General features: G+C 43.8%; 1 protein-coding gene across 2 annotated transcripts in view; it reads right to left on the reverse strand.

The window, feature by feature from the left end:
• The window catches only part of ell (elongation factor RNA polymerase II), a 145,702-nt gene extending 135,949 nt beyond the window's left edge, over positions 1–9,753 (reverse strand). For both annotated transcript variants that reach the window (XM_078556191.1, XM_078556190.1), the window contains exon 1: positions 9,598–9,753. In XM_078556191.1, the coding sequence (XP_078412317.1) occupies positions 9,598–9,732 (135 nt within the window). In that variant the 5' untranslated portion in view covers positions 9,733–9,753. The remainder of the gene's footprint in view (positions 1–9,597) is intronic.
• Between the last annotated feature and the right edge of the window lie 5,207 nt (positions 9,754–14,960).

Here is a 14,960-nt window from a genome sequence, read left to right on the forward strand (position 1 = left end):
GAGTATTGTTGGAGCTGCACTCATCCAGGCAAATGGAGAGTACTCCATCACACTCCTGACTTGTGCCTTGTAGATTGTGGACAGGCTTGGGAAGAATAAAAAAGCTTATTATCTAAATGGTGAGGGATTGCAGAGCTCTGAGATTCAGAAGGGTCTGGGTGTCCTACAGCATGAATCACAAAAGGTTAGCATACAGTACAGCAAGTAATTAGGAAAGTCAATAGAATGTTATCATTCATTGTGAGGGGAATTGATTACAAAGTAGGGAGGTTATGCTTCAGTTGTACAGAGCATTGGTGAGACCACATCTGGAGTATTGTGTACAGTACTGGTCTCTTTATCTAAGGAAAGATGTAAATACGCTAGAAACAGTTCAGAGAAGGTTTACTAGATTAGTACCAGGAATGGGCAGGTTGTCCTTTGAGGAAAGGTTGGACAAGCTAGGCTTGTATCTACTGGAATTTAGAAGAGTAAGAGGCGACTTAATTGAAACTTTTAAGATCCTGAGGGGTCTTGATCGGGTGCATGTGGAGAGGATGTTTCCTCTTCTGGGAGAATTTAGAACTAGGGAGCACTGTTTAAACATAAGGGGATTCTCATTTAAATCAGAAATAAGGAGAATTTTTTTCTCTCAGGGGGCTGAGAGTCTTTGGAACTCTTTTCCTCAAAAGGCGGTGGAAGAAGAGTCTTTGACTATTTTTAAGGCAGAACTAGACAGGTTCTTGATTAACAAGGGGTTAAAAGGTTATCGGGGGTAGGCAGGAAAATGGAGTTGAGGTTACATTCAGATCAGCCATAATCTTATTGAATGGCGGAGCAGGCCCAAGAGGCCGAGTGGCTGACTCCTGCTCCTAATTCGTACGCTCATATGTCAGGAGGTGAGTTACTCGCCGCAGGATTCTTAGCCTCTGACCTGCTTTTGTAGTCATAGTATTTATATAGCTAGTCCAGTTCAGTTTCTGGTCAACGGTAACCCACAGGATGTTGATAGCTGCGGGGGGGCCCTCAGTGATGTGGTATGCCAATCATGTCAAGGGGCAATGGTTAGATTCTCTTGTTGGAGATGGGTCATTGCCTGGCACTTGTGTGGCGTGATTGTTCTTTGCCACTTGTCAGCCCAAGCCTAGATGTTGTCCAGGTCTTGTTGCATATGGATACGGGCTGCTTCAGTATGAGTCGCCGTGATTGGTGCTGAACATTGTGCAATCATCAGCGAACACTCCAACTTCTTACCTTATGATGGAAGAAAGGTCGTTGACACTAACCTGAGGAACTCCTGCAGTGATGTCCTGGAGCTGAGAAATCTGATCTCAAAAAACCACAACCATCATCCTTTGTTCTAGGTATGACTCCAACCAGTGGAGCGTTTTCCCCCCAATTCCCATTGACTCCAGTTTTGCTGAGGCTCCTTGATGTCACACTCAGTCAAATGCTGCCTTGATGTCAAGGGTAGTCACTCTCACCTCACCTCGGAGTTCAGCTCTTTTGTACACGTTTGAACCAAGCCTGTGATGAGGTCAGGAGCTAAGTGTCTCTGGTAGAACCCAAACTGAGCATCAGTGAGCAGGTTATTGCTAAGCAAGTACCGCTTGATAGCACTGTTGATGACCCCTTCCATCACAATAAACTATGTTTGGAAACATTATTCATTTTAAAATTTATACTTTCAACGATTTATCATGCTCAGAGATGCCTTGAAAAGCATCTGGCGCAAAGTCAGCAGTAAGTGCATCCAAGTTTTAGCATAGTTAGCTGCAGGGTAGAGCTCTGATTACTGTGCCCAATATGACTTTACTTCAACCTCATATTTCTTACCACACCTAGGCAAATCTCTTTATTTTGAGTCTCTATAAACTAATGTTGCAGCTATTGGGATCTAGATTAAGCTCTTTCCATACTCAATGCAAGGCTGTGGAAAAAGAGCAGGGGAGTTTGACTAATCAAACAGATCTTTCAAAGAGTGGCACAGGCATGACAGCCTGAATGGCATCCTTTTGTTGCTGCAAGATTTTTTTTAAAGATAGGATCCTTATAGCTGGATAAACTTACTCCAATCAATTTGGGCTGGGTTGAACTAACCAGTCCCAATTTGGGAGCGAGCTTAAGGCTGTGAACTCTGTCGCCTATTTTCTAACTCACATGCCAATTCCCATTCACTCATCACCTGTGGACTCATTGCCTACATTGGCTTCTGGTCTAGCAACACCTCGATTTTTAAAAATTCTCATCCTTGTTTTCAAATCCCTCCATGACCTCACCCCTCCCTATCTATGTTGACTTCTCCAGCCCTACAACCCTCCAAAATCTCCACACTTCTCCAATTCTGGCATTCTGTGCATCCTCGATTTCCATCGCTCCACCATTGGCAACCACACCTTCAGCTGTCTGGACTATAGCCTTACAATGGCCTCCTTAAACCTGTTCACACTCTTTCCTCCTTTAAGATGCTTCTCAAAACCTAGTTCTTTAATCAAGGTTTTGGTCACCTGTCCCAATAACTGTGTCAATTTTGTTTGACAACACTGATACTTGATAAAGTATCTTGGGAAGTTTTACTATGTTAAAGGTGTTATACAAATGCAAGTTATTGTTATGAAGATTCACAGTGTTGACCAATGGCGGCAGCTAACCAATCTCTGCTCATGGCTTGTGATATCAAAAAGTCCCAAGCAGATAACACATGGCCAACCACCATCACAGCATCATAAATCAAGCAATGCTAGCACAGCTAGTAATGTACAAACTGCAGAAGTCTATGTAAGACCACAGACTATATCTATTGGTATTATAGTTATATAATCTATATTGTTATATTTATTTATAACATGTTAAAAAATCTTGCTTTCTGCATGTGTTTCCAATCAATGATCAACATTACAATGTCTACACAAATTGCCATGCTGCAACCATTTCTCCTCACCTCCAGTGAAGGCCTTGTTGTGGCATCAGGGGCTAAAGAATGTAATTACAGTGACTAGCTTACATCAACAGTTTTTATTAATGTGGCCACAGGAATTTACAACGCAAATATAAAAACGACAGTATAATTTTAAAACGCAGATTTAATTCCTTTTGCGTGACCTGGTCCAGTTATCTACAACAGTCTAACCCCACTTCACTACACTCCCCATGTGTAATACTGCAGCAGATTGACAAATTATAAGTACATTAACCATAAATATCTGGTAACATTAGTACAGGTTACACTATGTCCAGCACTCCCATGGAATATAGTATTTGTTTCTAAAATAAATGCAAAATACTATAGATGCTGGAAATCTGAAATAAAAACAGAAAATGCTGGAAAATTCAGCAAGTCTGGTAGCATCTGGGGAGAGAGTTAATGTTAAGTTGAATATGATTCTGAAGAATCAGACCTGAGTACTTCCAACACTTTCTGTTTTTATTATAGTATTAGTTTCATCTTGGAAACATTGAAGTGGAAAATCAACTTAAATCACACCCTTGTTTTTCAGAAAGCATTTAAAAAGAGAATCATCTTTACAGACATACACTGCAACACAGGTTTAAAGCACAATCAAACTGATGATTCAGAAAGTGGATACAATGCTGACTCCACATCAGCCCAAATAGATTACTTTTGATGCAATCTACTATCCTTCACGAGAAATACATAGTGATAATCCTATAGTCTTGCATATGTAACGAATATCGTGCATTGCAACACTTCGCCAATTAGAGTGGTGATATGTGAGCAAAATGGCAGCCATTTTACACCAGCAATGTGCCACAGACAGGCAAAGAAATAAATGATGGGCTACCTTTTTTTGGTGGGGAGGGGTAGTGGCTGAGGGAGGAATGTTATCAAGGACTCACTGAAGAATATCCAACTTGCACCCAAACAGACAATGAGCCTCTGATTTATGCCAAAGGATGCTGCCTCTGTTATGGCAACACACACTCAGTATAGCAATGAAATAGCAAGCTTGGTTATATGTTCATGTTTGATTCCCACAGCATTCAGACATAGAAAGTGCTATCAACTGACCCAAGCTGACACACACTGCTGCTTTATTCAGCAGGACAGGGTGACAGGATCTCAAAGGATATGTCAGCTATCCATCCGACAATGTGGAAGTTTGCCCAAATATGTCTACATACAAATGGATAATCTATCTCACCCAATTACAGCTCTGTCAGCCTCTCTCATCCATCAGTAAAACAACAGAAGAGTCATCAACAGTGTCATCAAGAGACAAACCATTAATGTTCAGTTTGGATTCTACCAGAAGTACTTAGCTCCAGGCCTCATCACAAGCGCTGGCACAACACAAGAGCGGGCTTAGACACCAAGGCTGCATTCAAATAACTATGGAACTAAGGAGCCCCAGCAATGCTGGGGTCAATGTGAAAATCTTCCAGTGGCTGGAGTCATGCCAAACACAAAGAATATGCTTATGGTCAGTGGAGGTCAGTCACAACAGCCCTAAGGCACTCCCACAGCTGTTCCTCAGAGTAGTGTCCTCAGCTCAGCCAACTCTGGCTGTTTCATCAATAACATTCTCTCCATCATATCAGGAATCGGGCTGATCAATGACAATTCCAGTGCTCAGCTGCATTCACAACACTTTCAATAATGAAAGCTCATGCCAATCCACAGCAGATGCTGGATGATGCCCAGACTTATCTGACAAGTGACAGGTAACATTTGTGCCACACAAGTCCCAGCTAAAGACTATCGTTGCTCGATACCAATCAGTTGTGTGGTTCATGGCCCAGAGATAGTGAGGCCAGATTCAGAAGCCCTGTTGACATTGACTAACTCGACAAATTTTTGAATCGATTGCCTACAAACCACTGAATGCAGATACAAAAACAGAATTACCTGGAAAAACTCAGCAGGTCTGGCACCTTGTCAGCCTTTCCACCCTACCCCCACTAGAGCTGTACCTTGAGTGTCCTGCCATCCATTCTTAATTAGCACATTTTCTTAGATAATATCACCGCCTTCAACACCCCTTTGTTCCTTTTGTCTGTGACATCTTTTGATTATCTGCTCCTATCACTGCTTGCTTGTCCCTACAACCACACCCCACTCCCAACTTCTCTCCCCCCGCCCCCAACTTCTCTCCCCCCACACCTTAAACCAGCTTATATTTCACCCCTCTCCTAACTATACTCAGTTCTGCTGAAGGGTCATGAGGACTCAAAACGTCAACTCTTTTCTTCTCCGCCGATGCTGCCAAACCTGCTGAGTTTTTCCAGGTAATTCTGTTTTTGTTTTGGATTTCCAGCATCCGCAGTAGTTTTTTGTTTTTATAACTGAATGCAGATACCCTGTCAGAGGCTGCAATTAAAAGCTCTCCTTCCAGTAAGATCTGTTTTCATAAAATGTTTTACAGGAATGTTCTGGGGTGAGGGAATATCACTTGGAAATACACTCTATACTCAACACCCTGAACCCCGTGCAGTCCCAGGAGAACATTACATCGATTAAATGGGGAAACTGCATGGTAAAGGGCATTTGTCCAACATACTCACCTACTTCTTCCAGAACAAGCACATCATCTGGTCAGCATCCTAACAGATGTTGATATGACAATTTAATTACATGAATAGGAGTGTTTATAAGGCCGGTGTGTATGGAAAATGACCAAGAGTACAAGGCCAAGCAAACTGTAACAGCACCTGATTACCAAAATGAAATTACTTCTGAGACTGAATGTGGAAATTCACTTTGTAAGAATCCAAAGGTTAGTGTCGTAGCAGAGTTTTTAAACCTGTGAAGTACTGCACCTTGGTCAGTGTTTCCACATTCTCACTGCCTGATAATTAATCAAGTACTTATAAGTCCAGCTAAGTGCTTCTTTAAACACAGGTAATTGGGAAGAGGCATCAAGATCATACTGATTGTTAAACATTTGAATATAATAACAATTGGTGTTCGGGGCAGGGGGGAGAAGAAGATTAAAGCAAGAAAACTCCAGGGTACAAGTTTCCAGCAACCTTCTGTCCATTCAGCCCATTGCATCTGTGCTAACTCTTTAATGGAGCAAACCAAAACTAAGATAAAAGCAAAAAACTGCGGATGCTGGAAATCCAAAACAAAAATACCTGGAAAAATTCAGCAGGTCTGACAGCATCTGCGGAGAGGAACACAGTTAACATTTCGAGTCTGTATGACTCTTCAACAGAACTAAGGAAAAATAGAAAAGAGGTGAAATATAAGCTGGTTTAAGGTGGGGTGGGACAAGTAGAGCTGGATAGAGGGCCAGTGATAGGTGGAGATAACCAAAAGATGTCATAGACAAAAGGATAAAGAAGTGGTGAAGGTGGCGATATTATCTAAGGAATGTGCTAATTAAGGGTAGAAAGCAGGACAAGCAAGGTACAGATAGCCCTAGTGGGGGTGGGGTGAAGGGAAGGGATCGAAATAAGCTAAAAGGTAGAGATAAAACAATGGATGGAAATACATTTAAAAATAATGGAAATAGGTGGGAAAAGAAAAATCGATATAAATTAAAAAAAAGGGAGGGGATCGGAAAGGGGGTGGGGATGGAGGAGAGAGTTCATGATCTAAAACTGTTGAACTCAATATTCAGTCCGGAAGGCTGTAAAGTGCCTAGACGGAAGATGAGGTGCTGTTCCTCCAGTTTGCATTGAGCTTCACTGGAACAATGCAGCAGGCCAAGGACGGACATGTGGGCATGAGAGCGGGGTGGAGTGTTGAAATGGCAAGCGACAGGGAGGTCTGGGTCATGCTTGCGGACAGACCGAATGTGTTCCCCAAAGCAGTCACCCAGTCTGCGTTTGGTCTCTCCAATGTAGAGGAAACTGCATTGGGAGCAACGCATGCAGTAGACTAAATTGAGGGAAGTGCAAGTGAAATGCTGCTTCACTTGAAAGGGGTGTTTGGGCCCTTGGATGGTGAGGAGAGGGGAAGTAAAGGGGCAGGTGTTGCACCTTCTGCAGTTGCATGGGAAGGTGCCGTGGGAGGGGGTTGAGGTGAAGGGGGTGATACCCTGTGAAATGCCGCCGGTGGGGGGTGAAGGGAAGACGTGTTTGGTGGTGGCATCATGCTGGAGTTGGCGGAAATGATGGAGGATGATCCTTTGAATGCGGAGGCTGGTGGGGTGATAAGTGAGAACAAGGGGGACACTATCATGGTTCTGGGAGGGAGAGGAAGGTGTGAGGGCGGATGCACGGGAGATGGGCCGGACACGGTTGAGGGCCCTGTCAACCATCGTGGGTGGAAAATCTCGGTTAAGGAAGAAGGAAGACATGTCAGAGGAACTGTTTTTGAAAGTGACATCATCAGAACAGATGCGACGGAGGCGAAGGAACTGAGAGAATGGGATGGAGTCCTTACAGGAAGCGGGGTGTGAGGAGCTGTAGTTGACGTAGCTGTGGGAGTCGGTAGGCTTGTAATGAATATTGGTGGACAGTCTATCACCAGAAATTGAGACAGAGAGGTCAAGGAAGGGAAGTGTCAGAGATGGACCATGTGAAAATGGTGGAGGGGTGGAAATTGGAAGCAAAATTAATAAATTTTTCCAGGTCCAAACGAGAGCATGAAGCAGCACTGAAGTAATCATCGATGTACCGGAGAAAGAGTTGTGGGAGGGGGCCAGAGTAGGACTGGAACAAGGAATGTTCCACATACCCCATAAAGAAACCAAAACTAATCCCACTAGCTCAATTTCTCTTAAACCCTGCCCATGCTTCCTCTTCACACATCTAGCCACTTCCTCCTTGAAGGGAGGGACAAAATCCAACTCTATCTCAGGATCTTTAGTGAATACAAAAAAGAATTCTTCTTGAAGCGTCGCTGAAAATCTTGCCCCAAAGGTGTCAGATTAAACAACACAGTGGGAACTGAATTGAATGAGTGGAATGCGTTAGGAGTTCCACACTCCACTGAGCCCAGGCTTGGGCCATTAATAACAGACAAAGATAGCTCCCAGTGCCAATCCCAAACCCCATCCTTTCCTGAAAATATATTCAGAGGAGAATGCTGTAGCAGTTTTCCAACTGTACAAAACTTTAGCACATTTGTGAACATGATTTACAACTTGAAGATTCTCACAGCAGTGTCACCAAGGAGTAGTTACAGATCCATTTCAGAAACTGTCTAAATGCATCACTTCCTTTTTTATTTCTTCAGAAACAAATGTCTAGAAACATGTGGATGGAAGGTTTGTACTGAGCTTGGGCCAACTGGACCTAGTAGCCTGCCTCTATGCTGAAACATTTTATGTAGTCATATTAAAACTTGTTTTTTTACATAGAATTAACAACAAACAGGGCATTCGGCCCAACAAGTCTATGCTGGCAATGATGCTCCACATGCGCCTCCTCCCACCTTAGCTTATATAATTATCAGTATACCATTCTATTCCTTTCTTCCCATATTTACCTAGCTTCCCTTAAATGCATCCATATGATTCACCTCAGGTACTCAGTGGTAGATTGTCACATTCTTACCACTCTTTGGGTAAAGAAGTTTCTCCTGAATTCCTGATTGGGTTTATTAGGGACTATCTTTTGTTTATGACCTCTGGTTTTGGTTTCTGCCAAAAGTGGACATATCTTCTCTATTTCCACCCTATCAAACTCTTTCGTAATTTGAAAGTGATTTATCTGGTCACTCCTCAGGTTTTGCCCACACTGATTTGATCAACCAAATTTTAAAAAATTAAGTGGTAGATAAAGGATCACTGCAAAGAAGCAAATTTCTGAGTTTTCATGGATTGCCCATCTTTGCAGCCATTCCATTGTTTTTTAAGACACATTCCAACTTCACTGAAAGCAATGTTACAAAGTTCAATGACCCAAGTGTTCGCTCAATATAGATTTTCAAACCCATTTCCCCATCTCCCTCACAAAACCGTTGAAATGTCAGATTGATTCACTCAAATCAACTTCCATCCCCACACAAATTCAAAAGAGGGCAAAGAATTCAAACTTTGAGCAAAAGATGCACTATAATACACAATGAAATAAACTGTTAAATAAAGATCTTTAGTGGAAATTATTGTATTAGCAACAATTTCAAACAAGAATTAGCCAGTGGTTAGAGTGACCAATCTTGCAGTCAGGTCCCTTTAAGTGCTACAGGTTCTTAAAGTGTGAAATGAGGAAGGATTGTAGCTTGAACTGATGAAAGGTTATTGACCTGAAATGTTAACTCTGTTTCTCTCCACAGATTCTGCCAGACCTGAGTATTTCCAACATTTTCTGTTTCAAGTTATCAACTCTCCTGACACAGACTTTGGGTGATTTCTCGTTGACACAGAAAGGAAGCGGCTGGGGCAAAGAGACCTCAAGAGTCAAGAGTTGCCCCTTCCCTGAGTGTGGGGGGGGGGGGGGGGGGGTAGTCTGGTCCTCTGAACTCCCCAGGCCCAGCCTGATCTCCCCCATCCCCCCCTCTCTGTCTGATGCCCCCAGTAGGGTGATGGGGAGGGCTTACTCCATAAGGCGGGGGCACGGGGATGATGGAGGGGGGGTATATACCGGCGCTGCCATGGTAACAGTCCCGGGTGGCGTGACTCGGAGCCCAGGCTTTACCTCAGTGGGGCTCGGGCCCGCTTTCCCCCTCACACCACAAACACACACACTGACTTTTCAACTCTTTACCTTGCAGTTCTGGTAAGCCTCGAGCGCCCGCAACGCGCTGTCGGTGAGTTTGACATGAAGAACCGAGACATTGTTGCCCGAGCTGAGTTTCCCACAGGAGAGCCCATAACTCTGCTCCTCCTTCAGCGCCGCCATTTTCCCTCGCGCTGCTCCCCCTCCCCCCGCGCACAGCCGGGCACCGCGGCCTCCCACACACGCCGCCAGCAACAAAGATGGCGCACGGCCAATCACCGCACCACGCTCTCGCCCGTCACAATGATGGCGCCGGCCAATCAAGCACAGGCGCGCCTGTTACAAAGATGGTGCCAGACTAGAAAGCCTGCTATAAAGATGGCGACGGTCAATTAGCACCAACCCCCTTCACTTGTTTGTCAACAGCCAAGTTAGCCCGTAACAAATATGGCGACAGCCAACTGGAGTCGCAGCATAAATTACTTGCATGTATGTAGGACAGTACAGGTCAATTATTAACCAGAAGCATTTATCAGTGAGAAACAAGTTGTTCACAAAGGTTCATTAAAAGTATTAGGAAGTAATAAATGTAAAGATGACTAATCAACAGTGAGTTGCCATGTTTGCCACGAATGCCAACTATAATCATTTGCATTTTATGCAATAGTACACTAGTAATCAACAGTCAACCACAAATATTTTATCAGTGCAAACTCCTCGCAACTGGGCAACTGAGATTGCAGGGAGGACAGAATCTAACAGGAATAAACATGACTGTAGTCTTGGCAGTCCAAGTATAAATAAACATGCATTGATTCTACAACTCAACAGTTATGATTAATGCACTGACTCTATGTACGTTACTGCACATTTCTGTTTTATTCTTGCCTGGAAAGCTTTTAAAATGTATATGAAAAGTAACTCATCAATCCGGAACAGCACTTTCAGAGGGGTTAATCTGTTCTGGGACAGTCATCTGAAACAGAAAAAAATGTTACGACACTACCATCTAAAGGTGGTCAATATTCATTGCAGCTAGGTTTGAAAAGGATTCTTTAAATAATTAATTAAATAAGTTGATTAATGCACGCACACTGTTATATTAAAAATCTTCTGTCATCATACACGTCCTATCAATTCCTATATCCTTACTTAGAATCGAAACTATCTCTGTAAACTTGATAAATAATGTTAATGTACCAACTATGTTAACCAGAGTGTTACAGGAAGGGACGGAACATACAAGTTTAAGAGTGCACCAGCAAATGGTATCAGCATACAGATAAATTGGTAAAAAGACAAAATTAAAGGATCTTTATCCGAAGGCATGCAACATTCATAAATTGGATGAATTGATGGTACAAATAGAAATAAGCAGGTATGATCTGAAGCCATTATAGAGGCATTGCTGCAAGGTGACCAAGGCTGGGATTGAGTATTCAGAGGTGCTTCACACTTCATAGAACAAGAAGAAAGGAAGAGGAGCTGAGGTAGCTCTGTTAATAAAGGATGAGATCAATGTGTGAGTGAGAAATGATCTTGGCTCAGAAGATCAAGGTGTAGAATCAGTTTGGTTGGAGATGAGAAATAGCAATGGAAATAAGTCATTGGTTGGAATAGTTTATAGGCCCACAATAGTAGCTACACTGTAGGACTGAGTATAAATCAAGAAATAATAGGGGTGTGTAAGAAAGGTACTGCAATAATCGTGGGCAATTTTAATCTTAGATAGATACAAACTGGACAAATCAAATGGGCAAAGCCTGGAGGATGAGTTCATAGATTGTATTTGGGACAGTTTCTTGGAACCAACCAAGGACCAGGCTATTTTAGACCGAGGAATGTGTAATGAGATAGGATTGTAAAGGATCCTTTGGGGACAGTGATCATAACATGATAGGATTTCACATTCAGTTTGAGGGTGAGACACCTGGGTCTGAATTTGGTGTCTTAAACTTTAAAAAAATTAATTATAAACGTACAAAAACAGTTGGCTTAAGTGGAATGGGAAAATAGGTTGATAGGTAAGACAGTAGAGAAGCAGTGACAGACATTTAAGAAGATATTTCATAACTCTCAACAAAGATAAATTCCATTGAGAAAGAAAGACTTCTTGAAAAGGACAAATGATCCATAAAAACATAAGAAATAGGAGCAAGAATGGAACATATGGCCGTTCAATATGACCATAGCTGATCTTTACCTCAAATTCACTTTTCTGCCCATTCCTCATATCCCTTCAATCTCTGAGAGATAAAAACCTGTCTATCCCAGCTTTGAATATGGCCAACGATGGAGTATCCACAACTGTCTGAGGTAGAGAATTCCAACGATCCACAGCGGAGGAGTTCTGGAACAAAGGGGGGGGCGTGGGGGGGTGTTGTCAGGAAGTGTAAGGATTCCTAGATTTCTGCATAGAAGAAACAGTCGGAAATAAATGGTGCTAAAAGTGACTGAATTTACAACACGGTAACAAACCATTCAGTCTATCCAGTCTCTATTGCTGTTTAATCTCTACACAGGAAAACAGTTTGAGTCATATCTACTCACCATTATAGCTTCATCATCCTTTCCCTTCATCCACTCGAATTATGACCACTTGGGGGAAGCACTGAGGGTAGCAAGGGCACAGAATGTACTCTGAGTGGGGGACTAATGGGTGATGGTGTAGTGGTATTGTCACTGGACTGGTAATCCAGAGACCCAGGGTAATGCTCTGGGGACCCGAGTTTGAATCCCACCAGGGCAGATGTTGGAATTTGAATTCAGTGAAAATCTGGAATTAGTCTAATAGTGGCCATAAAAACCCAACTGGCTCACTAAATCCCCTTTAGGGATGGAAATCTGCAGTCCTCACCTGGTCTGGCCTACATGTGACTCCAGACCTGCAGTAATGGCCTCGCAAGCCATTCAATTGTATCAAACAGCTAAAAAGTTAACAAAAAGGAATTGAACCAGATGGACCACCAGGCATCAATCTAGGGACCGGAAATGACAACAGCAAACCCAGCCCTGTCGATCCTCCAAAATCCTGCTTACTGAAATTGGGAGAGCTGTCTCACAAACTGGTCAAGCAACAGCCTGACATAGTCATACACATGGAATCATAGTCATACTTACAGATCATATCACCATCCCTGAGTATGTCCTGTCCCACTGACAGGCCTGGCAGAGGTGGTGGCACATCAACTCCAGACCTATGAAGTCTCATGGCAGCAGGTCAAACATGGGCAAGGAAACCTCCTGCTGATTACCACATACCGCCCTCCCTCACCTGATGAATCAGTGCTCCTCCATGTTGAACATCACTTGGAAGAAGCACTGAGGGTGGCAAGGGTGCAGAATGTACTCTGGGTGGGAGACTTCAATGTCCATCACCAAGAGTGGCTCGGCAGCACCACTACTGACCGAGCTGGCCGAGTCCTAAAGGACATAGCTGCTAGACTGGGTCTGCGGCAGGTGGCTAGGGAACCAACAAGAGGATAAAACACACTTGACTTAATCCTCACCAACCTGCCTGCCACAGATGCATCTGTCCATGACAGTATCAGTAGGAGTGACAACCGCACAGTCCTTGTGGAGACGAAGTCCCGCCTTCACATTGAGAATACCCTCCATTGTGTTAAATGGGATAGATTTGAAAAAGATCTAGCAACTCAAGACTGGGGAATCCATGAGGTGCTGTGGACCTACAGCAGCAGCAGAATTGTACTCGACCACAATCTGTAACCTCATAGCCCAGCATATCCCTCACTCTACCATTACCACCAAGCCAGGGGATCAAACCTGGTTCAATGAAGAGTGCAGGAGGGCATGCCAGAAGCAGCACCAGGCATACCTAAAAATGAGGTGTCAACCTGATGAAGCTATAATGCAGGACTACTTGCATGCCAAACAGCATAAGCAGCAAGTGATAGACAGAGATAAGCAATTTCACAGCCAACGGATCAGATCTAAACTCTGCAGTCCTGCCACATCCATTTGTGAATAGTGGTGGACAATTAAACAACTCACTGGAGGAGGAGGCTCCACAAATATCCCCATCCTCAATGATGGAGGAGCCCAGCACATCAGTGCCAAAGATAAAATAAGGCTGAAGCATTTGCAACAATCTTCAGCCAGAAGTGCCGAGTGGATGATCCATCTTGGCCTCCTTCGGAGGTCCCCAGCATCACAGATGCCAGTCTTCAGCCAATTCGATTCACACCACGTGATATCAGGATGCGGCTGAAGGCATTGGATACTGCAAAGGCTATGGGCCCTTACAATGTTCTGGCAATAGTACTAAAGGCTTGTGCTCCAGAACTTGCCGCGCCCCTAGCCAAGCTGTTCCAGTACAGCTACAACACTGGCATCTACCTGGCAATGTAGAAAATTGCCCAGGTATGTCCTGAACACAAAAAGCAGGACAAATCCATCCCAGCCAATTACTATCAGACTACTCTCCATCATCAGTCAAGTAATGGAAGGGGTCATCAACAGTGCAATCAAGCGGCACTTACTTAGCAATAACCTGCTCACTGATGCCCAGTTTGGGTTCCGCCAGGGCCACTCAGCTCCTGACCTCATTACAGCCTTGGTTCAAACATGGACAAAAGAGCTGAACTCCTGAGGTGAGGTGAGAATGACTGCCCTTGACATCAAGGTAGCATTTGACAGAATGTGGCATCAAGGAGCCCGAGCAAAACTGGAATCAATAGGAATCAGGGGGAAATCTCTCCACTGGTTGGAGTCATACCTAGCACAGATAAAGATGGTTGTTGTTGTTAGACATCAGTCATCTCAGCTCCAGGACATCACTGCAGGAGTTCCTCAGGGTAGTGTCCTCGGTCCAACCATCTTCAGCTGCTTCATCAATGACCTTTCTTCCATCATAAGGTCAGAAGTGGGGATGTTTGCTGATGATTGCACAACATTCAGCACCATTTGTGACTCCTCAGATACTGAAGCAGTCCATGTTCAAATGCAGCAAGACCTAGACAATACTCAGGCTTGGGCTGACAAGTGGCAAGTAACATTCGCGCCACACAAGTGCCAGGCAATGACCATCTGCAACAAGAGAGAATCCAGCCATTGCCCCTTAATGTTCAATGGCATTACCATCACTGAATCCCCCACTATCAACATCCAGGGGGTTACCATTGACCAGCAACTGAACTGCACTAGCCATATAAATACTGTGGCTACAAGAGCAGATCAGATGCTAGGAATCGTGTGACAAGTAACTCACCCCCTGACTCCCCAAAGCCTGTCCACCATCTACAAGGAACAAGGAACAAGTCAAGAGTGTGATGAAATACTCTCCACTTGCCTGATTAAGTGCAGCTCCTACAACACTCAAGAAGCTCAACATCATCCAGGACAAAGCAGCCTGCTTAACTGGCACCCTACCCACAAACATTCACTCCGTC

Source organism: Cetorhinus maximus, chromosome 13 (genome assembly GCF_964194155.1).
Source record: "Cetorhinus maximus chromosome 13, sCetMax3.hap1.1, whole genome shotgun sequence".
Classification (NCBI taxonomy): Eukaryota; Metazoa; Chordata; class Chondrichthyes; order Lamniformes; family Cetorhinidae; genus Cetorhinus; species Cetorhinus maximus.